The sequence below is a fragment of the Gopherus flavomarginatus genome, chromosome 1 (genome assembly GCF_025201925.1).
Source record: "Gopherus flavomarginatus isolate rGopFla2 chromosome 1, rGopFla2.mat.asm, whole genome shotgun sequence".
NCBI classification, from domain to species: Eukaryota; Metazoa; Chordata; order Testudines; family Testudinidae; genus Gopherus; species Gopherus flavomarginatus.
This window is the reverse complement of record NC_066617.1, coordinates 95,975,348-96,002,821: the sequence shown is the minus strand read 5'-3', so window position 1 is coordinate 96,002,821 and position 27,474 is coordinate 95,975,348. Positions and strand designations below refer to the sequence as shown.

Here is a 27,474-nt window from a genome sequence, read left to right as displayed (position 1 = left end):
GGAGGTTTTCATGCTAACCCCCATATTTTGGACGCTAAGGTCCAAATCTGGGACTAAGGTTATTACAGATGTACTCCCAAACGCTTTGCAAAAGGTTTCTGGGGAGGGCAACTTTATTCCGTCCTCCATGCTAGGACACTTTACCATGCCAGACCAGTAGCACATAGTCTGGAATCATTCAAACAACATCCATTCGTTATCTACCTGTGTTATCCTCAGTAGAGTGATATCATTCATGGTCACCTGGTTGAAATAGGGTGATTTTATTAAGGGGACATTCAGAGGTGCCCGTTCCTGCTGGGCTGTTTGCCTCTGGCTGAACAGAAATGTTCCCCACTGTTAGCCACATGGTGCGGGGGAGGGGTGAAGCGATCATCCCAGAGAATTGGGGGCGGGGAGTGGATTAGTTGGGTTTGTGCTGCAAGCTAACCTGCAAACCTCAGCCCCTCCTTTTAAATTGCGAATCCATTTTAAATGGCCAACCCAACGGGTGTTTGGTATGGGAAATGAGGGCACTGTTGTTTAACCTTTATAACATGTGGGAATGGTTTCAAAGAAGCCAAAAGACTGAGGCTTACCATGGCCAAATTCTTTTGCCCAGCCCTGCGTGAGTGATCTCTCACACCACACCGGCAGTACCTCCTTCAATAAGAGGCAAAATGCGACCTTGTAACGAAAGCACTTGTGCTATGCAATGTTAACAGCAAGGTTTACCGTGAAAGAGTGTACCCATTGTTCAATAAAATGTGTCTTTTTAACTACCACTCTCCCTTTTTTTTCCACCACCAGCTGCGTATGTTTCTCCTTCACAGAGGCTAGCGAAGATTAGAAGGCAAAAAAACAACTCGGGATGAAATGTTCTCTGAGTTCATGCTGTCCTCCCGCACTGACAGAGCCCAGCAGAATGCCTGGAGGCAGACAATGTCAGAATGCAGGAAAGCACAATATGAACGTGAAGAGAGGTGGTGGGCTGAAGAGAGTAAGTGGCAGGCTGAAGATTGGTGTCAGTTTGCTGACAGAAGGTAGGAATCAGGGCTCAGGCTGCTGGAGCATCAAACTCAAATGGCTCCAGCATATGGTTGAGCTCCACCCAGAGGAATTGCTGCTGAATTCCCAGATGGGTGAGTGTTAAAAAAAAAAGCCCCCCCCACGGCAGTCTTGATATTTTCCCCTTAACATCTGCCACCCTACTGGAGACGTATGGTGACAGTGAGCTGAGCGGGCTCCATGCTTGCCATGGTATGGCATCTGCTCAGGTAATCCAGGAAAAAAGGCAGGAAATGATTGTCTGCCATTGCTTTCATGGAGGGAGGGATGGAAGGAGAGAGGGACATGACAACATGTACCCAGAACCACCCACTACACTGTTTTTGCCACATCAGACATTTAGAGCTCAACCCAGAATTGCAATGGGCGGTGGAGACTGTGGGAACTGTGGGGTAGCTACCAACAGTGCAACGCTCTGGAAGTCAGCGCTAGCCTCCGTACTGTGGACTCAGTCCGCTGAGTTAACGCACTTAGAGCATTTTGTGTAGAGACACACACAATCGACTGTATAAGAACGATTTCTAAAAATTGATTTCTATAAATTTGACATAATTTCATAGTGTAGACATACCCTAGGTAACTCAAGAGAATAGGCTATAGAGCCCTTTGCATCTAGGTTTCTGGTTCAAAATCAACCCAGGACTATAATGGTCAAACAGTCACTCTTCAATATCTTATGTGACCATAAACTGGTGGTTTCTGCCCACCTTCCAGTGGGACAGATGCTCACTTTACAGAACAAATCAAACAAACACACACACCCCACCAGGCATTTAGGTACAATCACACAGCGTGCTGACTGGATCCCACATTTGCAGTCTCTGGAGGAAAGGCAAGGACCTCAAACTCCTCTCTCCTGTTTAGAGTGGGTCTGTGTGGATTGGAGTTAGTGAGGCATATGTTCCTGCGTAAATCTTGCATTACCATTGCCCATTCTGCAGACAGAGGATTTCAGTCTAAAAGGGACTGTCAATCCGACACCTTTCATTAAGTAACACTGATCAAAAAAATAAAAGATGCAACACAGCAACAGAGATTGGGACAATGGGAGCAAGAAAACCGGCATGAGGAGAAGCAACTTGTTGACTGTGAGCAAGAGAGCAGAACAGGCACATCCTGGCCCCAAAAGTACCTTTAAGTTAGGGATAGTGTTTCTCAAACCTCTAAAAAGGCTATTCTACACAGAAAGCAAACTCTAATAGATGTGATGTGTGACACTCTCCTTAGTGAGCCCAGAACCATAAGCCATTCCGTCGCCTCTCTGCCATAGCCAGAGAGATCTTTGCTGGATCTTAAACTTGTGTCCTGCCACACCAGTCTGTCTGCCTTACTAGCAAACTCCTCAAGATTCTGCCAGTCTAAACCTGGTTTTGCAAATAGCATTCAGTGAACCCCAGTTCCTGAGTGCCCCAGTGACATGTCTTGGTAGCGTCTGGACCCTGTCACTGGATAATCACAGAAGTCCATCTACCTCCTGAGAGACACACCAGCTTGTTGGCTCAGCTGAGGATCCACACCCCACTTTAATATAACAGGGCTCAGATGAATTTATAATAAAACATGAATAAATTTATGAATAAAGAACAGAGATTTAAGTGATATTAAGCAGAGATAATAGGAACGGAAGATGGTTACAAATAAAACAAAAGAAAAAGTGTAGACATTAGAAAGCGTGTTAACAGATTATAATCCCAGTCTGAGGCAATTTCTCCCCTACAGTCAATTCTAGGCCTCTTCAGCTCACATATCTGATGGACTCACTTTCAACAGCTTTCAAGAATACTGGCCTCTTTTCCCCTTAAGTGATGGATAGCTAAGGGTCCTCTCCCTTTCTTTTTATAGAGCCAGAACCCAGTTTGTCCCTCTAATACCCAGGGAACGACATGGCTACAACTACACAGCATACTTCTTTTTACAGTCCTGTGCAAAGTTCCCTCTCACTTTTTCCATCCATGTACCGAATGAATTTTCTTCTGTGCACCAATATTGAGGTAATGTAGAAACAAAAACCCTGGACGTAATATATATTTTTAAAATGTGACCATAGGCATAATTACAACAGGCAGGACAGGTTAGGCATTTTAGAACTCACTACACAAAGAATTAAATTTAAGCATAAGAGAGAAATATAAATTATGAAATGCATAGACCAGTCAAAAACTCAAACAGCAGCACTTTTAAAAGATTAAAATTACAGAGAATTTATGTACATTGCAGAAAATATCAAGAAGTGACAACAAAAACAATATAACAATGTGTTGGGAGGTGAGTGTAAGAGAGAGAGAGAGACATACAGATAGACACACACAATGTGTGTGTGCGTGCGTGCGTGAGAGAGAGAGACACACCAGTCTGAAGCCTGCCTGTTCAGACACAGCATCAGCTGCCAGCAAGCTCTGTCCCATGTCCCACTCCTGGGCCCTTGAGAGATGAGGTACAGAGGGGCGGGGCGGGGACAGACACCTTGACATCAGAGCCCCTTCATCCCCCCAGCTCCTTTCTCTACAACAACCTTGTTTATCAGTTGCCTCCACAACATATTTTAAGACTATATTACAACACCCATACATAATTCTCTATACACAACCCATACATACATCACACAATGTTATCCATGACCAGCATGTCACCAGTTCTATAGGAAACCTTACAAAACACTGTTTGGCTAAACATTTGGACATCAGTGAGTTGAGTGTGCCCTTTGCCAGTTAGCACAAAGGGGTCTTCAGGTGGTCACATCTCCCCTCTTACAGTGCTGTAGGAGGGCCAGCCACTGGGACAATTTCCAAGTCATATTCTTGGAGCCTCATGCTCCACCTCCCAGTTTGGAATTGGTGCCTTTGGTTCTATGTACCCAGATTAATGGAGATTGGCCAGTTCAAGCCTTGAACTCTCTGCTAAAGAGAGAGGACCTTAATTGTTTGATTGCCTACTCAACAGCATAGCATCCTTTTCTTGTAATTCTGTTCAGTGGGGGTCTGTATTCTGCTGCTCTCCTTTCTTCCTTGTCTCAGTATCCTGAACGAGACCATCTCATAGTCACTGCCTCTCAGGTTCCCATCCACTTTTGCTTCCCCTACTAATTCTTCCCTGTTTGTGAGCAGCAGGTCAAGAAGAGCTCTGCTAGTTGGTTCCTCCAGCACTTGCACCAGGAAATTGTCCTCTACCCTTCCCAAAAATGTCCGGGATTCTCTGTGCACTGCTGTATTGCTCTCCCAGCACATATCAGGGTGATTAAAGTCTCCCATGAGAACTAGGGCCTGTGATCTAGTAACTTCTGCTAGTTGCCGGAAGAAAGCAAGAGGCTTTTGTTCCTTTCCCCTGATTGTACTGCTGCTGCACTTAAACCAATGTCTGACACATCAGTACATAGTTCAAACACTTTATCAAAATCAAGACTGGCCAGAACAGGCTTTTCAGACAGAATGTTCATTTACCTTATCAAAACCCTGTGGACAAGCTTTTGCCCACGTGACTGTGTTTGGTTTTGTCTTCTTGCACAAGCCTGTGATAGCAGACACAATGTCCCTGAACTCTTGCACAAATCAGCAGTAACAATTAACCAAACCTATGAAGGACTGGAACTCCGTTTTGCTCTGGGATATAAGCCATTAACAATGGCTTCCACTTTCAAGGGGTCAGGAAAGATTTGCCTGCTCTCAACCCAGTGTCCCAAATAGGGAACTTTGGCTGCTCCAATTTCATATTTACAATACTGGATTAAGTTTAGAAGTGTGATCAACAAGGCTGATGTCATGGTGGGAGTCTGCTATAGACCACCAGACCAGGGGAATGAGGTGGATGAGGCTTTCTTCTGGCAACTAGCAGAAGTTACTAGATCACAGGCCCTAGTTCTCATGGGAGACTTTAATCACCCTGATATCTGCTGGGAGAGCAATACAGTGGTGCACAGAGAATCCCGGAAGTTTTTGGGAAGTGTAGAGGACAATTTCCTGGTGCACGTGCTGGAGGAACCAACTAACAGCTCTTCTTGACCTGCTGCTCACAAACAGGGAAGAATTAGTAGGGGAAGCAAAAGTGGATGGGAACCTGGGAGGCAGTGACTATGAGATGGTCGCGTTCAGGATACTGAGACAAGGAAGAAAGGAGAGCAGCAGAATACAGACCCTGGACTTCAGAAAAGCAGACTTTGACTCCCTCAGGGAGCTGATGGGCAGGATCCCCTGGGAAAATAACATGAGGTGGAAAGGAGTCCAGGAGAGCTGGTTGTATTTTAAAGAATCCTTACTGAGGTTGCAGGAACAAACCATCCTGATGTGTAGGAAGAATAGTAAATATAGCAGGCGACCAGCTGGCTTAACAGTGAAATCCTTGCTGATCTTAAACGCAAAAAAGAAGCTTACAAGAAGTGGAAGACTGGACAAATGACCAGGGAGGAGTATAAAAATATTGCTCAGGCATGCAGGAGTGAAATCAGGAAGGCCAAATCACACTTGGAGTTGCAGTTAGCAAAAGATGTTAAGAGTAACAAGAAGGGTTTCTTCTGATATGTTAGCAACAAGAAGAAAGTCAAGGAAAGTGTGGGCCCCTTACTGAATGAAGGAGGCAACCTAGTGACAGAGAATGTGAAAAAGCTAATGTACTCAATGATTTTTTTGCCTCTGTCTTCATGAACAAGGTCAGCTCCCAGATTGCTGCACTGGGAAGCACAGTACGGGGAGAAGGTGACCAGCCCTCTGCAGAGAAAGAAGTGATTCGGGACTATTTAGAAAAACTGGAGGAGCACAAGTCCATGGGGCTGGATACGCTGCATCCAAGGGTGCTAAAGGAGTTGGCGGATGTGATTGCAGAGCCATTGGCCATTATCTTTGAAAACTCATGGCGAACGGGGGAGGTCCCGGGTGACTGGAAAAAAGCTAGTGTAGTGCCCATCTTTAAAAAAGGGAAGTAGGAGGATCCAGGGAACCTTTATTGTCTCCAAACTGAAGAGAAGGTGGATTTCGGGGGGGGCTGGTGAAGGGGGTTTGATCCCAGGCAGGGAGGCGAGGGCTGTGTGTTAGGGGGCCGGGAGAGACATGCTGTGGGGACAGAGTGGGTCTCTGCGCCTTCCCCCCGATCTCACTGCACGGCCTGTTCGTTCGTGCTGCTGCTGGAGTCTTGGGGTTTCATGACGTCGGAGAGCTCTGGGGGGCTGGAGAAGGGGTCGATGCGGAGAGCCTCGAAGGAGTCATCCCCGGCTCGGAAAGCCAGGCCCACCATGGCCGGGGCCTGGGGCCGCGCCGTCTGGCTGGTGAAGCTGCAGTCTCCCAGGGTCTTGCTGTCGTCTAGCAGCTGGTCATCCTTGTAGAGCCGCTGCTCCTCGGGGGGCCGCTTGAGGATGCCCTCCACGATGCGCTTCAGCTCTTACACGGTGCTGGACTCCTTGGCGTCGGTGAAGATGGTTGTCTTGTGGTGCCGGATCATCAGGAACACGTCCATCCCGGCCGCTCCTGGCTCGCCCAGACGCAGCCGCATCCACCGGCTCCGCCACCGTACAGGCCAGTCAGCCTCACCTCAATCACTGGAAAAATCATGGAGCAGGTCCTCAGGGAATCAATTCTGAAGCACTTAGAGGAGAGCAAAGTGATCAGGAACAGTCAGCATGGATTCGCCAAGGGTAAGTCATGCCTAATTAACCTAATTGCCTTCTGTGATAAGAGAACTGGCTCTGTGGGTGAGGGGAAAGCAGTAGATGTGTTATTCCTTGACTTTAGCAAAGCTTTTGACACTGTTTCCCACAGTATTCTTGCCAGCAAGTTAAAGAAGTATGGGCTGGATGATTGGACTATAAGGTGGATAGAAAGCTGGCTAGATCGTCGGGCTCAATGGGTAGTGATCAATGGCTCCATGTCTAGTTGGCAGCCGGTATCAAGTGGAGTGCCCCAAGGGTTGGTCCTGGGGCCGGTTTTGTTCAATATCTTCATTAATGATCTGGAGGATGGCGTGGACTGCACTCTCAGCAAGTTTGCAGATGACACCAAACTGGGAGGAGTGGTAGATACGCTGGAGGGTAGGGATAGGATACAGAGGGACCTAGACAAATTACAGGACTGGGTGAAAAGAAATCGGATGAGGTTCAACAAGGACAAGTGCAGAGTCCTGCACTTAGGACGGAAGAATCCCATTCACTGTTACAGACTAGGGACCGAATGGCTAGGAAGCGGTTCTGCAGAAAAGGAACTAGGGGTTACAGTGGACGAGAAGCTGGATATGAGTCAACAGTGTTCCCTTGTTGCCAAGAAGGCTACTGACATTTAGGGCTGTGTAAGTAGGGGCATTGCCAGCAGATCAAGGGATGTGATCATTCCCCATTATTCGACTTTGGTGAGGCCTCATCTGGAGTACTGTGTCCAGTTTTGGGCCCCACACTACAAGGAGGATGTGGAAAAATTGGAAAGAGTCCAGCGGAGGGCAACAAAAATGATGAGGGGCCTGGAGCACATGACTTATAAGGAGAGGCTGAGGGAACTGGGATTGTTTAATCTGCAGAAGAAAAGAATGAGGGGGGATTTGATAGCTGCTTTCAACTACCTGAAAGAGGGTTCCAAAGAGGATGGATCTAGACTGTTTTCAGTGGTACCTGATGACAGAACAAGGAGTAATGGTCTCAAGTTGCAGTGGGGGAGGTTTAGGTTGGATATTAGGAAAAACTTTTTCACTCAGAGAGTGGTGAAGCACTGGAATGGGTTACCTAGGGAGGTGGTGGAATCTCTTTCCTTGGAGGTTTTTACGGTCAGGCTTGACAAAGCCCTGGCTGGAATGATTTAGTTGGGAATTGGTCCTGCTTTGAGCACGGGGTTGGACTAGATGACCGCCTGAAGTCCCTTCCAACCCTGATATTCTATGATTCTATGAAAATACTGTCTCACTGCACCAATACTTGGCTGTCCATTTGCGCTGCTCAAAACTCAATTTCCAGTCAGCGAGAAACTTTGACATTTTGAAAATTGTTTCCAGTTAGAATCAGAATGAAAACAAATTTCCCAGGTATTGAAATTCCCAAAAAAGTCCTGTTCTGAAAAGTTTATGTTTCAAAATGTCATTTTGAAATCTGGAAGTTTGGATTCTAAGGCTGTTTTATTATATGGAGCTTTTTTATTTGTCTAGTTACATTTTATCCATAACATGTCAGTGGTAATAGTGCTCTGAATAGTACTGCTGATGCGTTACAAAATAATATAAAAATAATTAAAAATGAAGAACTGTGAAACAAACTTTTTCCAAAGTGAATAAATTTTCCCTTCAAAAGGCCACCAACGGGGAATAGTCATTAAAACCAGCATTTGTTGTCTAAAAACTGGTTCAATGAAAACATTCCCACCAGCTCTGCTGTACAGCTGTGTATGGGAACCATCGCTAAAGTGATGTAATTCTCCAATTTACACACACACCTTGGGAGGGTGTGTCCAAGTCCTAGTTTAAGGGCCCAAATGAAGAATAAGGCACTTACATTGCTGCTTTCGCAACCATTACAGTAGTGTAAGCTAGCGTCAATGCTTTTTTTATAGTAACAAACTGATTTACAATCTCGATGTACACACGGTTCCATAGTGTATGACTGATCAACAATTAACCAACCACCCACACTGATTACAGTGAGAGGGGGGATGTCACAAGCTCACATGATGTAAATGTAAAATGCTTTTCTGCTTTGCTTTTATTGTTTAGCTTTTTCTCCTTTTATAGATTGAAATCTTTCTGCAATGCAGTAAATAATAAATGCACTTCAGCTGCCACTCAAAAACTGGAAACTGATCTGGCATGAGTGCTATTCACCAACCCCCTCTGCCAGTCAGTGAAAGGCATCTGTCACTCTGGCACTTACCTCAGTTAAAGCCAGGCGAGGACACTGGAAATTCACCTGCAGCAAGTTCCCAACGAAAGGGAAGGAGACAGGACCCGGGGGGTAGTTTTTCCATCTTTTTCTGCGCTTCCTGTGATCGAAAACCAGGATAAAGACAGCAAAAGAGAGGCCAAGTGTTACCTCACTCTTTCCCCCAGTAAGTTTTTTCCCTTTCCCTTCCAACAATTTCCTTCTGCCTCTTTCACCTTCTCCCAGTCTGTCTTTCAGTTTCTTTCTCCTACATTCCCTCTTTCACTCCTCCCATCCCTCTCTTCCTTTTCCTCTGTTTTTCTATCTATTTCTCTAGCTATTCTATTCTAGTCACACCCTCTCTTCTAATAACAAAGTGCCATAAGTCTGCACAGGACTTTACAAACAGCAAAGTGCCGGGCTCTGTAGTTATTGTTTCTCTTCAGCTCCTCCCCAGACCTCATAGGAGTGGTGAGGAAGGTGTGCCTGTCCCCATTTCACACAGGCTATAATTTTACGCAAAATCTGTAGGAGTCGTCGCAGGTGGGAGCCAATCTCATGATATTGGAGTCAAAAAATGTACTGGTGAGGGCTCTTGATACCGTCCCACTCCCTCCACCGCTCCACTTGAGCAATAGAATTATAGCAGGCAAATTAGCTAGAAAGGAAGAGGTTTGACTGGTTTTGTTACTTCTGACATCACTATCTAGGGTTTGTTTGTTTCTTCTTTAAATACATGGCTGCTCTAACTGTTTCTAACCATCACAATGACACTACTTAAGAAGGATTTGAGTCGTCCATGACTGGAATTATAACAATTAGACATCAATCATTAAGAATATAACTTAATTACAACCTAATTTCTTCAATATTGTTTATGCATGTGTTTTCTAGGAGATTTAACCACACAGAACTGTCTGTCTTACTCTGTCATCGGGATCGCTCAGTCAAAGACAAGATGAGCCAAGTGCAGCATTTCTTAAAAGCTCACTTTTGATTGATTTTAACGCTAACTAATTAACAATTTGACCTGTAAATCCTCAGGGAAGACAGTCAGTAGGGAAAGAAGGAAGGTAACAGTCAGCTCTCTGCTGTCATCTGCTGGAGACCAAGGGGCATGTACTGAGCAAGACAGCACCATATTTATATATTAGCTTCAGGTAATTTGGGGACATAGGGGTATAATTTGGCTGAGCTTTGTACTTGCGGACCATATTTTGCAGATTACTCTGGCGGGAACCATCTGGGCAAATCCTGAACAATGACTGAGTAGAGGCTCACTCTAAAGAAGACTTATGTTTGTCGAGGTCTGGTAAGAGTCCTTGAACAGAAGGAGCCCAAGTTCCGGAAAAAAGAGAGATTGTCTGTTCTTGGTTAATTTCTGGGAATGCTTCCACAGAGGGTAAGAACTCTTATGGGACTGTTAGATCCCTGATTCCCCCAATATCTTAAAAAAACAAAACAAAACTGAGCTGAAAGCTACCGTTGCCTGACGGGGCAGAGCTCAGCAGTGCTTCTAGTCATCAAGCAAGTGGAGGACAGAACCATTCTGCAGTTCTGGTCACCTGGCCAGCAGTGAGTGCAGCAAAGTGGCAATGGGTCTCACCTACAACTTGCAAGCAGACTGAGAGCTGCTGTGTGGACTATGGTGGAAGCAGAGGAGTTTACAGCATCCGTCTACACTGGTCTAAAGACTTTGGTGAGGTCTCCCTGTCCTAGCTACTGAAACTGTTATAGCAGGAGGTGGCAGAGCAAGCAGGAATGGATTCGCCTATCAAAGGTGCCTAGATTGGATATAGGGACCCAGATTATTGGGTGGAGACTTGAGCCAAAATTAAGCAAATAGTCTAGAAAGAAGGCACTGGCCCGTGCTGCTGCCAACGCCTTTGGCCAAAGGGTTACAGTACTCAGTGCCATAGATTTGGGGACGATACATTGTACTCCTCGTACATAGCAAAGAGGTTTAGCTTTTAGCTTTAAACTTTAAAGTTCTGCTTTAAGCATAAAACTCAACTCATTCTTAACTATGGAGTTACAATCTGGGAATCCTAGACCTACTGAAGTCAAGGTCAAGCCCCCATTGATTTCATAGGTCAGGGTTTTGCTGTAAACTTCCATAATAAACATAAGAGCTTCCATATGACAGTTCTGGTGAGCCTGCATTTTGTGAACTCGTGTAGCACCCATGAAGCATGACACCATAACCAGAGCTAGCACAGAAGCCAACACACAAAACTACTCAAGGTTATGGAGAAGGGTTTGCCTTTGGGGACCTTGCTTACTCAACTTGTCTTGCAATATCACTGAATACAGGCTGAGGAGAATGGAATGGGCTGGAAACACAGCAAAAGCATTGCAGTCAGACTTTGGATGCACAAGGCACTTCAAGGCTGGAAGGTTTGTTTGTTTATTTTATTATTCAGTGTTCCTGGAATGCTAATTGGACCTTTAAATAACCAAAAACAGCAACAATAATAAGAAGCACTAGATGTGCACCAACCGTCTCTAGGAATGCCGGCTCCATGTGTGCTTAAGGATGACAGTCATCACTATTGGATCCAGACCAGGGCCCCAAGACTGGTGGGACTGAATTTTGAGACCGAGAATATCCAGTGTTGACTGCAGAACTTCAGAATGAGACCTCCACAGTGAGCTGTCCCCGATATCCAATTGCCACCGAAAAGCATGGACATTGGCCCATGGGAGCTGACTAACCAGGGTAGCTGCTGGACATTTGGACTGGGAAGTCCACAGTGGGTGCTGGTGTAATGGAGGTGGGCGTAACTATACAGAGTGCACCCAGAGGGATGTGACCAGTGTGGCTTAGATCATAGAAGGATACAACTGGGCATCCACAACTGGGCCTGAGCTACTGACGGAACCCATGTGTCCATTCAGTGCTGCCTTTCCTGCATCAGAGCTGGATTTAGGAGCAGGCAACCCAGGCGATCCTAACATGCACATTTATCATCTTATATGACAGGGATAACTCCTGCATGCAAATCGTGCATCCAAGTCGTGAAATGGGTTACAAGTGCAATAAAAAATAAGGTATTCAAAAGTTTAACAAATTGGAGGGGAATTTTTTTGAAGGAGTGGTGGGGGAGGGCGCCAAAGACATTCCTCGCCTGGGACGCCATTTGATCCAGGGCTGGTCCTGCCAACAACATTACAATACAGAGTTATATACCTAGTGCAGAGGCCCCTTATCCCACAATTCCTCCTCCCTCAGCTACATTGGCTTATTGCCATATCTGGATCCTGGGACTCCCCAGACAGACCTGGAAATTCTAGAAAGGCTTTGGTTATTGCCCAATCCAAATTCTCCCTCTGGTGCCCCTGTTTCTCCTCCTTCACTACAGCAATTCACAGAGCCTCTGTGCTGCTAGTAACACTGTAGGTTGCATCCATTAATTGCTTCCACTGTCATTATTCTATGTTTCTTTCATCTGCTGTTCCAGCCCTGTGGCTAGTCACCATGCATAAGGTTGCGAGTCTGTCACGGATTCCATGACTTTCCGTGATCTCCCTAAGTTCTGCAGTGGCTGATGCTGGTCCAGTGGCTGCCTGAGCCGGGCAGTCTCTGGGCCAGCAGCAGCAGTTTGGGTGTGTGGGAGGGGGCTTAGGGCTAGGGGTAGGGGGTGAGGAGGGTGCTTGCTGGGGTGGGGGACTCCCCTGCAGATCCTAGGCAATAGAGGGGTGGGGATGGGGGTCTTTGCACTGCATGCTGATGACACCTGTAGGCCCCACCCCCACATCTCCAATTGGCTGTGGTTCCCGGCCAATGGAACCGGTGACAGCTGGTACTTGTGGCGGGAGCAGTGGAGAAGCCCCTGCCCTCGCCCCTACTTCTGGTGCCTAGGAGCTGCAGGGATGCAGAGCCGTGTAGGGAGTCCCACCAACCCTCCCTCCCCCAGTACCAGCAGGGATCCAGAGTCACCTCCCCCAGCACCTGCAGCACCCCCAGACTTAAACTCAGCTGGAGAGCTGCATCACTGAAGACCCGCTGAGAGAACCATTGGCTAGGGGGGAGGGACTCACGAGAGGAGCGTGCCACCCCGAAAAAAACTGGGATCGCAAGCATATTGGCCAGAGAAAAGGGAGCACTCATGAGAGCTGGGTGCTGATCCCATTACTCATAGTTAGAAATGTTACTGTATGCTGGTAAACTTTACTGCATTGGAGGCAATGTGTTCCATTCGCAGGGCAGGAAGTACTCTGCATTAGTCAGTAGTACCCTAATGAAGGACTAGTCTTAAGGGAGTCCAAAGGGAATGCGGTCTCATCCATGACAGGCAAATGTCAGCTGCAACAGGGGAGTATCCAAACAAGTAGGGATGAAAAGAGGGATCCGTAAGACTCCCAGATGGAAACACACAACTTAAAGGGGTGAGGGAAACCACTCCTCCTGCCAAAAAAAAAGTTTGGGGTTATTACATTGTCTTTATTTTTTTTGCAGGGTAAAACCTATATTCTCTTTCCACCTGAAAGCACCAACCATCCTTAGTAAGTGATTTTATTGTTTCTATTAGCATAGTACCTGGAAGTCTCTTTGTGCTGGGCACTGTACAGATATACAGTAGGAGACCATCCCAGCCCTGAAGAGTTTACATTCTAAACAGGCAAGGCAGATACAGTGGAACAAAGGAAATATTATCATCATCATCTCCCTGTTACAGTTTGATAACAGTTTACTCCATTTCTCCAGGCTGTGTGGCTGGGCGGTCTGTGGGTGGACAGGTGGCTTGGCTGAAGTGCTGATGTGTGCTGTCTAGTCTCTGATTTCTACAGCCTAGACAGGGCTATGGGAAACTACGTGTTTAAACCAATTTTAGCAGCGTTAAACCGATTTAATGCCGCACTCGTCCACACTACGAGGCCCTTTATATCGATATAAAGGGCTCTTTAAATCGGTTTCTCTACTCCTCCCCAACGAGAGGAGTAGCGCTGAAATCGGTATTACCATATCAGATTAGGGTTAGTGTGGCTGCAAATCGATGGTATTGACCTCCGGGCGGTATCCCACAGTGCACCACTGTGACCGCTCTGGACAGCAATCTGAACTCGGATGCAGTGGCCAGGTTGACAGGAAAAGCCCCACGAACTTTTGAATTTCATTTCCTGTTTGCCCAGTGTGGAGCTCTGATCAGCACGGGTGGTGATGCAGTCCCAAATCCAAAAAGAGCTCCAGCATGGACCGTACGGGAGATACTGGATCTGATCGTTGTATGGGGAGACAAATCTGTTCTATCAGAGCTCCGTTACAGAAGACAAAGTGCCAAAGCGTTTGAAAAAAATCACCAAGCTACACAGTGCTGCATGACAAGCGTAACGGAAAGCCAAAGAATCAAATGGACGCTCATGGAGGGAGGGAGGGGGTACTGAGGACTCCAGCTATCCCAGTGTCCACAGCAGTCTCCGAAAAGTATTTGCATTCTTGGCTGAGCTCCCAATGCCCGTAGGTTCAAACACATTGTCCGGCATGGTTCAGGGTATAGCTCGTCAGGGTATAGCTCCCTTCCCCCCACGTGAAAGAAAAGGGGAAAATATCGTTTCTTGACTTTTTTTTAATGTCACCCTATGTGTACTGAATGCTGCTGGTAGATGCAATACTGTGGCAGTAAAGAGCAGCATCCGCTCTTCTTCCCTCCACAGTGGCAGACGGTACAATATGCTTGATAGCTGCTCAGTACTACTGGCTGGCCTCAGAAGAGGCTGGCCGGGGGCACCTGGGTAAAAATAGGAATGATTCCTGGTCATTCCCAGTAGATGGGACAGAACGGCTGGTAACCGTCTTCATCATAGTAACTGGGGGCTGAGCTCCATCAGCCCCCTCCCTTTCATGTGTAAAGAAAAGATTCTGTACTGCCTGGACTATCATAGCAGCGGGATGCTGGGCTCCTCTCCCCCACACCGCTTGATATCCTGCCTGGACTATCATAGCAGCTGGAGGCTGCCTCCTCCACATTTTCTCTCACTAACAAGTCAGTGTTTCTTATTCCTGCATTCTTTATAATTTCATGACACAAATGGGGGGGACACTGCCACGGTAGCCCAGGAAGGTTGGGGGAGGAGGGAAGCAATGGGTGGGGTTGTTGCAGGGGCACCCCCCGTGAATGGCATCATTTCTGTGGGATCTGACACGGAGTGGCTGTGCTCTCTGGTTCTCTGATACACTGGTTCTCTGGTACACTTGCCCCATATTCCAGGCAGGACTGACTCTATTTTTAGATACCATAAAGGAGGGATTGACTTGGGGAGTCATTCCCATTTTTGCCTTTGCGCCCCCAGCCGACCTCAGTCAGGGGCACCCATAATAGCAGCAGACGGTACAGAACGACAGATAACCGTCATCTCATTGCCAATTTACAATGGCAGCAGACGGTACAGAATGACTGATAACCGTCTCTGCTATCATGCAAAAGCAAATGAATGCTGCTATGTAGTGCTGCAGTACCGCCTCTGTCAGCGGCATCCAGTACACATACGGTGACAGTGACAAAAGGAAAAAAAGGCTCCATGGTTGCCATGCTATGGCGTCTGCGAAGGCAATCCAGGGAAAAAGGGCGCGAAATGATTGTCTGCCGTTGCTTTCCCGGAGGAAGGAATGACTGACGACATTTACCCAGAACCACCCGCGACAATGATTTTTGCCCCATCAGCCACTGAGATCTCAACCCAGAATTCCAAGGGGAGGGGGAGACTGCGGGAACTATGGGATAACTATGGGATAGCTACCCACAGTGCAACGCTCCAGAAATCGATGCTAGCCTCGATACATGGACGCACACAGCCGAATTAATGTGCTTAGTGTGGCCGCGTGCACTCGACTTTATACAATCTGTTTTACAAAACCGGTTTATGTAAAATCGGAATTATCCCATAGTGTAGACATACCCTCGGTGTAAATTAGCTGCTTTCCTTTGGGAACAAGAGGCTTTTAGGTTAAAAACAATTTTTTTGTCTGAACTATTCATAATCTAGCCAACAGCGAATGTGATCTGCTCCCTACCTTACATCACAATTCACTCTGCAATTCCCCAAGCAAAATAACCACACCCTCATCCCTTGATGTCTAGTCACGCAGCCCACGTCTCCTTTCTCACAGTAACATAGAGTGTGTACTTGAGATGAGGTGCCACAGGCAAGTAATTTTCAAGAACTAAAGAGACAGGAAGTAATAAACATTAAAGAATAAAAGATTCCTCTTTTTATTCACATAATTTTACTATTTTGTATACAATACACAGATTATATCAATTCTTTGCAAGGGCAAATTACAGGGTTATCGTGCACAAAACACAATATTTTGAGACAGTTTAGTGGCAATTCCTCCTATAGCCGCTTGACTCTAAGACAGGGGTCGGCAACCTTTCAGAAGTACTGTGCAGAGTCTTCATTTATTCACTCTAAACTATTCTTGTATGCAAAGTCAATAAGGTTTTAAAAATATTTAAGAAGCTTCATCTAAAATTAAATTAAAATGCAGAGCCCCCCGGACCAGTGGCCAGGACCCAGGCAGTGTGAGTGCCACTGAAAATCAGCTTGTATGCCGCCTTTGGCACATGTGTCATAGGTTGCCTACCGTTACTGTGACATAACACCGTTTCTTTGGAATAGAAACCTCTTAACACTTTTCTGGGCTGAAAGTGAAAGGAACATATGTAATGGAGGAAGGAAGATGTTGTGCACAGACATAGCATAATATCCCTTTAAATAGTTTGTGAGCCTTTTTGTTCCATTCCCCGTGTTCAGGTTTTTTAGAAGTTGCCAGAACCCAACCACAGCAGCAATGTGAACATGGAGGAATTCCTGGCATGTTGCATATTTCCAATAAACACGTGTTTGGACTCCACTGAACACATGTGGTTCCTTCATCTTATGTTTGTGTCAAGAGAAAAAGAGAAGATCAAAACTGGAATTAAACTAAACTATAAAGTACATATTGGGACAGATCCTCAGCTGGCGTAAATAGGCACAGCTCCATTGAAGTCACTTTAGATCAGTGGAAGATGTGATTCATTTTTGTTTACCAGATCTCCTGAAGTAATGCAGGTAAATCTCTGTCGATAGCATTGTCTGCAGCATGTACAAGCAAATGCAAAATACACCTCTACCCCGATATAACGCTGTCCTCAGAAGTCAAAAAATCTTACCATGTTATTGGTGAAACTTTATTATATCGAAGTTGCTTTGATCCACCAGAGTGCACAGCCCTGGCCCCCCCGAGCCTGATTTACCGTGTTATATCTGAATTCGTGTTATATCAGGTAGCGTTATATCGAGGTAGAGGTGTATACTTCGAAATCGCTTCTCAGAGAAGGCATTGGCCTGGCCCTGAAGGGAATACCCAGGAACAGTGCTAGAAAACCAAACCACACTCTGCTGGCTCAGAGCACCGAGTTTCCCATTTGAACAGCTGCAATAAGCTCATATTGTGTGTTACACTGATAAGTCTGCCAGGCTCTTGATACCTGCGTGTAATCACACTATCTTTAGCATTCCGTTACACACTTGCTGTGTGTACCGACACGCGACAGGGATCCACACGGTGCTGACGGATAAACAGCCAATAGTGCTGATAGCATCATTTGATCTCAAGGAGAGTCTAGTAACGAATGAAGCAGACACAACACTAAGGGCAGGTCTACACTACAGGCCTATATAGGTATAACTACACTGCTCAGGAGTGTGAAAAATCCACATCCCTGAGCACCATAGTTACACTGATCTAACCCCCGGAGCCGCATAGACAGCGCTATGTCAGCAGGACAGGTTCTCCCACCAACACAGCTATCACCTCTCAGGGAAGTGGATTAACTATGCCGAGGGGGGAAGCTCTCCCGCCAGAGTAGGAGCATCTTTCAGTTAAGCACCACCGCCTTCCTAAATATATGAGGAGAACTTTGCAAAACACTGCACTTATCTTGGGACAGCCTGGATCTGGTAGGGGTGTGGGGCGAGTGTCGTGACAAAGCGTCCAACCTCTCGAGGCCTGGCCTGGCCCTCAGGGAGACGGAAGGTGAAATGCTGCAGGAGGCTGGTGAAGAAGAGGAAGAGCTCCATCCTGGCCAGTGGTTCCCCCAGGCAAACACGGCGACCTGCAAGTGTGGGAGTGAGAAAAGAGGGAGGAGGTAGAGAGGAGGAGGATACAACACTACATGTAAATAACTAGTCACTGAAGGAGTAAGACCCTTACTGCACACCCACAGGTTGGAGTGAGCACAGAATCTGCCCCCATATGCAGCAGGTGGTGAGTCTCCCTATTCCCAGACCCTGTGTGAACAGGAACAACTAGGAAATACTTCTCCAGACCAATCAATATTCTGTTTAATCCAATTCCCTGTGTCTGATTGTGGCCAGCACCAGAAGCTTCAGTGGAAATCATAAAACCAAGGCCTCGATCAGTTGATTTGGAGAGGAGAATTACTGCCTCATTAGCCTGACTCAAAAGGGTCAGACACACTAATACATACGGCTAAATCCTCAGCAGGTTAGATAGTAAAATATAATTTTGAAGTCTATGAGCTGATACCTGAAGTTAATGAGTTATGGAGACCATGTTAGGAGCTGGGTGAAACCTTGTGCAACACAGGCCCAGAAAGTGTTACACAACTAGCCATCTAAGTGACCCAAAGTCAACCTTTAGAAACATAGTAGTAGATAATGATTTGTGTTTTTATGAATTTATATGTATATATAGTCAACCTCTAACAATGTAAGTGAATGGTTCCTGTCTATAGCTATATTCTGTTTAGTCAGAGATCAAAAGGAGTTGTTAACATATAAATGAACTGTGAATGTAGTAATAGCATTATCTTCATTTCTCTTTGAAGTATGTAGTAAACTAGAGAACACACAGAAACTGAGAACAGACAAAAACAGAGAGAGGCAGAGACAAAAGCAAGAGGGACAAGGAGGAATAGCCTGTGAGTGCAGTGAGACCCTAGGAAAAAAGCTTTTGGGTTTGTTGGCAAAAGAGACTTTGGGCCATAAGCTAAGAAACTGCTCCTTTTATTACGGGTTCCTCTTGAGTTCAGAGGAGCAGGACTTTGTACGTTCCTTATAAACAAACAAGATGGCATCCAAGAAAATACCTGACTCCACCAATTTCTACTTCCAACTGGAATGTCCCCAGGGCCCAGAAATTTGACAAACATAAGAACAGCCATAGTGGTTGAGACCAAAGGTCTATCTAGCCCAGCATCCCGTCTTCCAATGGTGGCCGATGCCAGGTGCCCCGGAGGGAATGAACAGAACAGGTAATCATCAAGTGCTCCATTCCCTGTCGCCTAGTCTCAGCTTATGGCAAACAGAGGCTAGAGACACCATCCCTGCCCATCCTGAATAACAGCCATTAATAGACTTATCCTCCATGAATTTAGCCAGTACTTTTTTGAACCCTGTTATAGTCTTGGCCTTCACAACATCCTCTGGCAAAGAGTTCCACAGCTTGACTGTGCATTATGCGAATAAATACTTCCTTTGGTTTGCTTTAAACCTGCTGCCTATTAATTTCATTTGGTGACCCCTAGTTCTTGTGTTATGAGAAGGATTAAATAATACTTCCTTTTTTACTTTCTCCACACAGCCATGATTTTATAGACCTCAATCATATCCCCCCTTAGACGTCTCTTTTCTAAGATGAAAAGTCCCAGTCTTATTAATCTCTCCTCATATGGAAACCGTTCCATACCCCTAATAATTTTTGTTGACTTTTTCTGAATCTTTTCCAATTCCAATACAGTTTTTTTGAGATGAAGTGACCACATCTCTCTGCAGTATTCAAGATTTGGGCCTACCATGGATATATGCAAAGGCAATATGAGATTTTCTGTCTTGTTATCTATTCCTTTCTTAATGATTCCCAACATTCTGTTGGTTTTTTCTGACTGCCACAGAACATTGAGTGGAAGTTTTCAGAGAACTATCCACAATGACTCCAAGATCTTTCTGGAGTGGTTACAGCTAATTTAGACCCCATCATTTGATATGTATAGTTGGGATTATGTTTTCCAATGTGCATTACTTCACATTTATCAACATTAAATTTCATCTGCCATTTTGTTGCCCAGTCACCCAGTTCTGAGAGATCCTTTTGTAGCTCTTCACAGTCTGCCTGGGACTTAACTGTCTTGAGTAGTTTTGTATCATCTGCAAATTTTGCCACCTCACTGTTTACCCCTTTTACCACATCATTTATGAATATGTTGAACAGTACTGGTCCCCATACAGACCCCCGGGGAGACACCACTATTTACCTCTCTCCATTCTGAAAACTGACCATTTATTCCTACCCTTTATTTCCTTTCAGCCAGTTACCAATCCATGAGAGAACCTTGCCTCTTAACTCATGACAGCTTACTAGCCATTCACGTTGGAATGGGGCAACCCTATTATCTAGTGTGGCTGTGGAGCAAATAGGAAAGGTAGAGTGTTGTGCTTTGTGCTGCTAAGGTACAAATACAGAGCTAGCTAACAAAAATCCATTCTTGAATTATGTGAGGCTCTAGATCAGCAGGTCCCAATTTCTTTTCCCAAGTGACCCCGTTTGAAGGAAATATTTTCATCCAGAATCCCAGAAAACATGGAGGAGCAAAATGGGTTCCTCTGCACAGCATGATCTCAGACACCTCGTAAGTGGGAGCTCCCCCCATGTGGAGGACGTCTTTTTGCTCTACAAAACTGTCCTCTACCCAGTGTATCCTCATACATATGGTGCATGTGAGGTCAGAGCAAAATAGCATCCTCTGCACACAATGGATTGCCACGATCCCATGTGCTGATGGCATCGCCCCATTTGGGGTTGGGAGCCATATTTTAGGAACCACTGCTCCACACAGAGTGAAAGGCAGGCACTGACAAAGTACAGGGAAGACTGATTGCACTGCAGTTTGGCACAAATGGAGGATGGCTGCTCAATTACCTGTTTACAGACTAAACTCAAATCATAAAACGAAAAACAAAACTGGCTTTTAACCAAGGGTACGTCCACACTTTGAGCTGGAAGGTGTAATCTCCAGCTCGAGGAGACGTGCCTCCACTAACTCAGAGCTAGCTAGTGTGCTAAAAAGCAAAGTGTAGCCATGGGGGCACAAGCGGCGGGAGGGGATAGCCACCTGAGTAGGTACCTATCATCTTGCACAGGATCATCCTCAGGGTGACCAGCCCCTTCCGTTGCTCATGCTGCAGTGGCTACACTCCTACGTGCTATTGGCGAGTTAGCGTGGGTATGTGTACCCAACCCGGAACATACACCCCTAGTCTGAAGTGTAGATGTACCCGCTGAGCCAACACCTAGCTCAGCTTAGTACAGAGAGAACCTCTCCCCCTCTCTCCCAGTACTGCAGAGTATTCTGGAAATGCGTTAGAAGCTGCCTAATTACATTTGTGACACATTTTTTTCCTTTGATGGGACCTCAACCCTCTCTGTAACTGAACCGGTTGGCTGCATTGAAACAAACCTAGAGAGCACCAACTGCTGTGCTAAGTGTTCATGGATTTTTGAAGGTGATCCGGTCACTGGGAAAGGTCCTATGGCAAACCTATAACTGCTCAGTTCACAGACCCGTCTGTCTAAGCCCTTGTGTTTCCCACTGCTAGAACTCCTGGGCTGCCCTGGTACATGCCTGGCAGAGGCAGTGCCTCACCAGTTCAGAAATCCCTCTGCTGTGGATGTGGTGACCAAAGGAATTAGGACAGACTCTACAGCCCCTCCACCAGCCACAGCTGGCCTCCTTTGGTGTTGTCATAAACAGATAGCTAAGGGTTAATGTCTCTTTCACCTGAAGCACCTGACCAGAGGACCAATCAGGAAACCGGATTTTTTCAACTTTGGGTGGAGGGAATTTTGTGTCTGAGGTTTTTGTTGTCTGTCTGCCTGCTTTCTCTGAGCTTTGGAGAAGTAGTTTCTGATTTCTAATCTTCTGTTTCTAAGTGTAAGGACAAAGAGATCAGATAGTAAGTTATATGGTTTCTTTTCTTTGGTATTTGCATGAATATAAGTGCTGGAGTGCTTTGATTTGTATTCTTTGTGAATAAGGCTGTTTATTCATATTTCTTTTAAGCAATTAACCCTGTATTTTGTCACCTTAATACAGAGAGACCATTTGTATGTATTTTTCTTTCTTTTTTATATAAAGCTTTCTTTTTAAAACCTGTTAAAGTTTTCTTTACTGGGCAATTTCAGGGAAATTGAGTCTGTACTCACAGGGAATTGGTGGGAGGAAGAAATCAGGGGGAGATCTGTGTGTGTTGGATTTGCTAGCCTGATTTTGCATTCCCTCTGGGTGAAGAGGAAAGTGCTTGTGTTTCCAGGACTGGGAACGGAGAGGGGGAGTCATTCTGTTTGGATTCACAGAGCTTGTGTCTGTGTATCTCTCCAGGAGCACCTGGAGGGGGGAAGGGAAAAAGGATTATTTCCCTTTGTTGTGAGACTCAAGGGATTTGGGTCTTGGGGTCCCCAGGGAAGGTTTTTCAGGGGGACCAGAGTGCCCCAAAACACTCTAATTTTTTGGGTGGTGGCAGCAAGTACCAGGTCCAAGCTGGTAACTAAGCTTGGAGGTTTTCATGCTAACCCCCATATTTTGGACGCTAAGGTCCAAATCTGGGACTAAAGTTATGATATGGTGTGCAGCGTAGTGGGATAGAGAGAATCCAGAAGCCAGTAGGAATATTATATTTTTCTTTTCTCTGCTAGGGGCTTTTAAGGAGAGAGAAACAGTTTGGTTTTAAAAGGGAACCAGAGAGAATTTTTTTTTTCTGCTCTCTCTGGCAAGTTTCTGGCTTGCATATTAAGCAAGGAGCCATTAAGCTGTGACAAAAGAGTCTTTTGTGACACAATAGCACTCCCATTAGGAGGCAAATACCAGCACTATATACATGCAAATAAAGTGGTTTTTCTAGTTTACGCTAGAGGAAGAAAGGAAAATAAGCACTGTTGCTAGGCAGACTTCAGGAGGCAACAGAGAGCCTGCAGTTCAGACAATAAACACCGGAGGGCACCACAACAGAAGAAAACACGATGTCACGAAAACCAGAGGCAGTACAGCTCGAGGCAATGGAAAAACAGATGGAACTGCTCAGAACACAGATGGCCAGAGATGAGGCAACTCACAAACAAGAGATGGAAAGGCTACAAAAACAAGAAGAAGCCAAAAATGCAGCCCACCGCCGAGACATGGAAAAACAACAAAAAGAGATGGAACTCCAGAGGGAAGCCCACCGACAGGCCATGGAATTAGAAAAGGCTAAGCAAAACACAGCCAACCCTAACAACCCTGCACCAATTATCGTTCCACAGCACAGGAAATTTCCCACCTACAAGGCAGGTGATAACACCGAGGCCTTCTTGGAAAATTTTGAAAGAGCCTGTCTTGGGTACAGCATCCCTGAAGACCAGTACATGGTAGAATTGAGGCCACAGCTCAGAGGACCTTTAGCAGAGGTGGCAGCTGAAATGCCTAAAGAGAACATGAACGACTATAAACTTTTTCAAACCAAGGCCAGATACAGAATGGGGATAACCCCAGATCATGCCCGTCGGCGTTTCAGAACCCAAAAGTGGAAACCAGATGTGTCATTTCCCAAACACGCCTACTACGTTGAGAAAAATTATGAGGCCTGGATATCAGGACACAATGTTAAAACCTTGGAAGAACTGCACCTCCTCATACAAATGGAGCAGTTCTTGGATGGTGTTCCTGAGGACATAACACGGTACATACAAGATGGAAAACCCAAAAATCTCGCTGAGGCGGGGGAGATTGGAGCCAGATGGATGGAAGTGGCAGAAAGCAAGAAAGCTACTGTCAAGGGGAACAAATACCCCAGGGGGCACACCGACCATAAACCCTACAACCGAGGACAGCCAAAGACCCCACATACCACCCAAGTAAAGCCACAGACACCCTATTCTTCCACCTCGCCAGTCTCCAGTAACTCACCTCGGCCCAGTGACCCATCAGATGGAAGATGCTTTAAGTGTAATGAACTGGGACATATCAAGGCCAACTGTCCAAAGAACACCATGCGAGTGCAATTCATTACACCACCATCACACCAAAGATCCCCAGGCCCAGATGCCTCTCAAATACCCTTGGAGTGAAGGGAAAATTTGAGAGTGGGCGGAAAGAAGGTTACTGCATGGAGAGACACGGGGGCACAAGTGTCAGCTATCCACCAATCCTTCGTTGACCCCAAATTCATCAACCCAAAGGCCAAAGTTACAATTTACCCCTTCATGTCACAAGCTGTAGACTTGGCTACAGCTCAACTGCCTGTCCAGTACAAAGGCTGGTCAGGAATGTGGACTTTTGCAGTCTATGACAATTATCCTATCCCCATGCTACTGGGGGAAGACTTGGCCAACCAGGTGAAGCGGGCCAAGCGAGTGGGAATGGTTACACGTAGCCAAACCAGGCAAGCTTCCAGACCCATTCCTGTTCCTGAACCGTCCACAGACGCCCCGTCTGGGTTACCAGAGACCCAGACAGAGGTAGTGGACCCGGATTCCATGCCAACCACTGAAACAGCCACAACACCTCCAGTCCCAGGCCCGGAACTGGAACAGCAACCAGCACCAGCAAATGCAACCACATCTTCAACCTCAAAGCCAGAGGACGCCAGCGAGCCAAAACTGGCAGAAGCAACAGACAGCCATACCCAAAAGGCTCAGCCAGAGCCTGAAATAACCTCAGGTGCACCAGCGGAGAGCGGTTCACCAGCAACGGAAACAACCCCATTACCTACATCGCTTCCAGAGGGACCAAGCCCAAGTCCACAGTCTGAGGAAGAACTGGTGACCCCAGCCTCAAGGGAACAGTTCCAGACTGAGCAGGAAGCAGATGACAGCCTTCAGAAAGCTTGGGCGGCGGCACGGAGCACCCCACCGCCTCTCAGCTCTTCTAATCGATCCCGGTTTGTTATAGACCAAGGACTTTTATACAAGGAAATTCTTTCTGGTGGACACCGGGAAGAATGGCAGCCGCAAAAACAGTTGGTGGTTCCAACTAAGTACCAGGGGAAGCTCTTAAGCTTAGCCCATGATCATCCCAGTGGCCATGCTGGGGTGAACAGAACCAAGGACCGGTTGGGGAAGTCCTTCCACTGGGAGGGGATGGGCAAGGACGTTGCCAAGTATGTCCGGTCTTGTGAGGTGTGCCAAAGAGTGGGAAAGCCTCAAGACCAGGTCAAGGCCCCTCTCCAGCCACTCCCCATAATTGAGGTCCCATTTCAGCGAGTAGCTGTGGATATTCTGGGCCCTTTCCCAAAAAAGACGCCCAGAGGAAAGCAGTACGTACTGACTTTAGTGGACTTTGCTACCCGATGGCCGGAAGCAGTAGCTCTAGGCAACACCAGGGCTAACACTGTGTGCCTGGCCCTAACAGACATCTTTGCCAGGGTAGGTTGGCCCTCCGACATCCTTACAGATTCAGGGTCTAATTTCCTGGCAGGGACCATGGAAAAACTGTGGGAAACTCATGGGATGAATCACTTGGTTGCCACCCCGTACCACCATCAAACCAATGGCCTGGTGGAAAGGTTCAATGGAACTTTGGGGGCCATGATACGAAAATTCATCAACGAATTCTCCAATAATTGGGACCTAGTGTTGCAGCAGTTGCTGTTTGCCTACAGGGCTGTACCACATCCCAGTTTAGGGTTTTCACCATTTGAACTTGTGTATGGTCACGAGCTTAAGGGGCCATTACAGTTGGTGAAGCAGCAATGGGAGGGGTTTATGCCTTCTCCAGGAACTAACATTCTGGACTTTGTAAGCAACCTACAAAGCACCCTCCGACACTCTTTAGCCCTTGCTAGAGAGAACCTAAAAAATGCTCAGGAAGAGCAAAAGGCCTGGTATGACAGACATGCCAGAGAACGTTCCTTCAAGGTAGGAGACCAGGTTATGGTCTTGAAGGCGCAACAGGCCCATAGATGGAAGCATCATGGGAAGGGCCATTCATGGTCCAAGAGCGCCTGGGAACTGTAAACTACCTCATAGCATTTCCCAATTCCTCACTAAAACCTAGAGTTTACCATGTTAATTCTCTCAAGCCTTTCTATTCCAGAGACTTACAGGTTTGTCAGTTTACAGTCCAGGGAGATGATGCTGAGTGGCCTGACGGTGTCTACTACGACGGGAAAAAAGACGGTGGCGTGGAAGAGGTGAACCTCTCAACCACCCTGGAACGTCTGCAGCGGCGACAAATCAAGGAGCTGTGCACTAGCTTCGCCCCATTGTTCTCAGCCACCCCAGGATGGACTGAACGGGCATACCACTCCATTGACACAGGTAATGCTCACCCAATCAGAACCCCACCCTACCGGGTGTCTCCTCATGCCCAATCTGCTATAGAACGGGAGATCCAGAACATGCTACAGATGGATATAATCTGCTCATCTACCAGTGCATGGGCATCTCCAGTGGTTCTGGTACCCAAACCAGATGGGGAAATACGCTTTTGCGTGGACTACCGTAAGCTAAATGCGGTAACTCGTCCGGACAACTATCCAATGCCACACACCAATGAGCTATTGGAGAAGTTGGGACGTGCCCAGTTCATCTCTACAATAGACTTAACCAAGGGGTACTGGCAAGTACCGCTAGATGAACCTGCCAAGGAGAGGTCAGCATTCGTCACCCATGCGGGGGTGTATGAATTCAATGTCCTTCCTTTCGGCCTTTGAAATGCACCCGCCACCTTCCAGAGGCTGGTAGATGGTCTACTAGCAGGACTGGGAGAATTTGCAGTTGCCTACCTCGATGATGTGGCCATTTTTTCAGACTCCTGGCCCGAACACCTACTACACCTGGAAAAGGTCTTTGAGCGCATCAGGCAGGCCGGACTAACTGTTAAGGCCAAAAAGTGTCAAATAGGCCAAAACAGAGTGACTTACCTGGGGCACCAGGTGGGTCGAAGAACCATAAACCCCCTACAGGCCAAGGTGGATGCTATCCAAAAGTGGCCTGTCCCAAGGTCAAAGAAACAGGTCCAATCCTTCTTAGGCTTGGCCGGATACTACAGGCGATTTGTACCACACTACAGCCAAATCGCTGCCCCACTGACCGACCTGACCAAAAAGACCCAGCCAAATGCAGTTAAGTGGACTGATGAGTGTCAAAAGGCCTTTACCCAACTTAAGGCAACGCTCATGTCTGACCCTGTACTCAGGGCCCCGGACTTTGACAAGCCATTCCTAGTAACCACGGATGCATCTGAGCGTGGTATAGGAGCAGTGCTCATGCAGGAAGCAACAGATCACAACTTCCATCCTGTCGTGTTTCTCAGCAAGAAACTGTCTGAGAGGGAAAGTCACTGGTCAGTCAGTGAAAAGGAATGCTATGCCATTGTGTACGCCCTGGAAAAGCTACGCCCATATGTTTAGGGATGGCGGTTCCAACTACAAACTGACCATGCTGCACTAAAGTGGCTTCATACTGCCAAGGGGAACAACAAGAAACTTCTTCGTTGGAGTTTAGCTCTCCAAGATTTTGATTTTGAAATTCAACACATCACAGGAGCTTCTAACAAAGTTGCTGATGCACTCTCCCGTGAGAGTTTCCCAGATTTCAGTAGTTAAAAAGTGTTCTTAAAATGTAGAAGTCTGTT

The 27,474-nt window shown here is 46.5% G+C and overlaps 2 protein-coding genes and 1 pseudogene across 7 annotated transcripts in view; 1 reads left to right on the top strand and 2 right to left on the bottom strand.

The window, feature by feature from the left end:
- Positions 1-5,992: 5,992 nt before the first annotated feature.
- LOC127052121 (elongin-B-like) lies at positions 5,993-6,542 on the bottom strand (annotated as a pseudogene).
- Positions 6,543-17,675: 11,133 nt separating this feature from the next.
- Positions 17,676-27,474, bottom strand: part of LOC127051675 (cytochrome P450 2D17-like) — a 204,937-nt gene continuing 195,138 nt past the window's right edge. For 5 of the 6 annotated variants that reach the window (XM_050954318.1, XM_050954330.1, XM_050954349.1 and 2 more), the window contains one exon: positions 17,676-17,961. In XM_050954318.1, the coding sequence (XP_050810275.1) occupies positions 17,783-17,961 (179 nt within the window). In that variant the 3' untranslated portion in view covers positions 17,676-17,782. The remainder of the gene's footprint in view (positions 17,962-27,474) is intronic. The other variant, XM_050954299.1, reaches the window with a different exon arrangement.
- The window catches only part of LOC127051808 (uncharacterized), a 62,309-nt gene continuing 57,714 nt past the window's right edge, over positions 22,880-27,474 (top strand). The window contains exon 1 of the mRNA XM_050954611.1: positions 22,880-23,996. Within this exon, the coding sequence (XP_050810568.1) occupies positions 22,884-23,966 (1,083 nt within the window). The 5' untranslated portion in view covers positions 22,880-22,883 and the 3' untranslated portion in view covers positions 23,967-23,996. The remainder of the gene's footprint in view (positions 23,997-27,474) is intronic.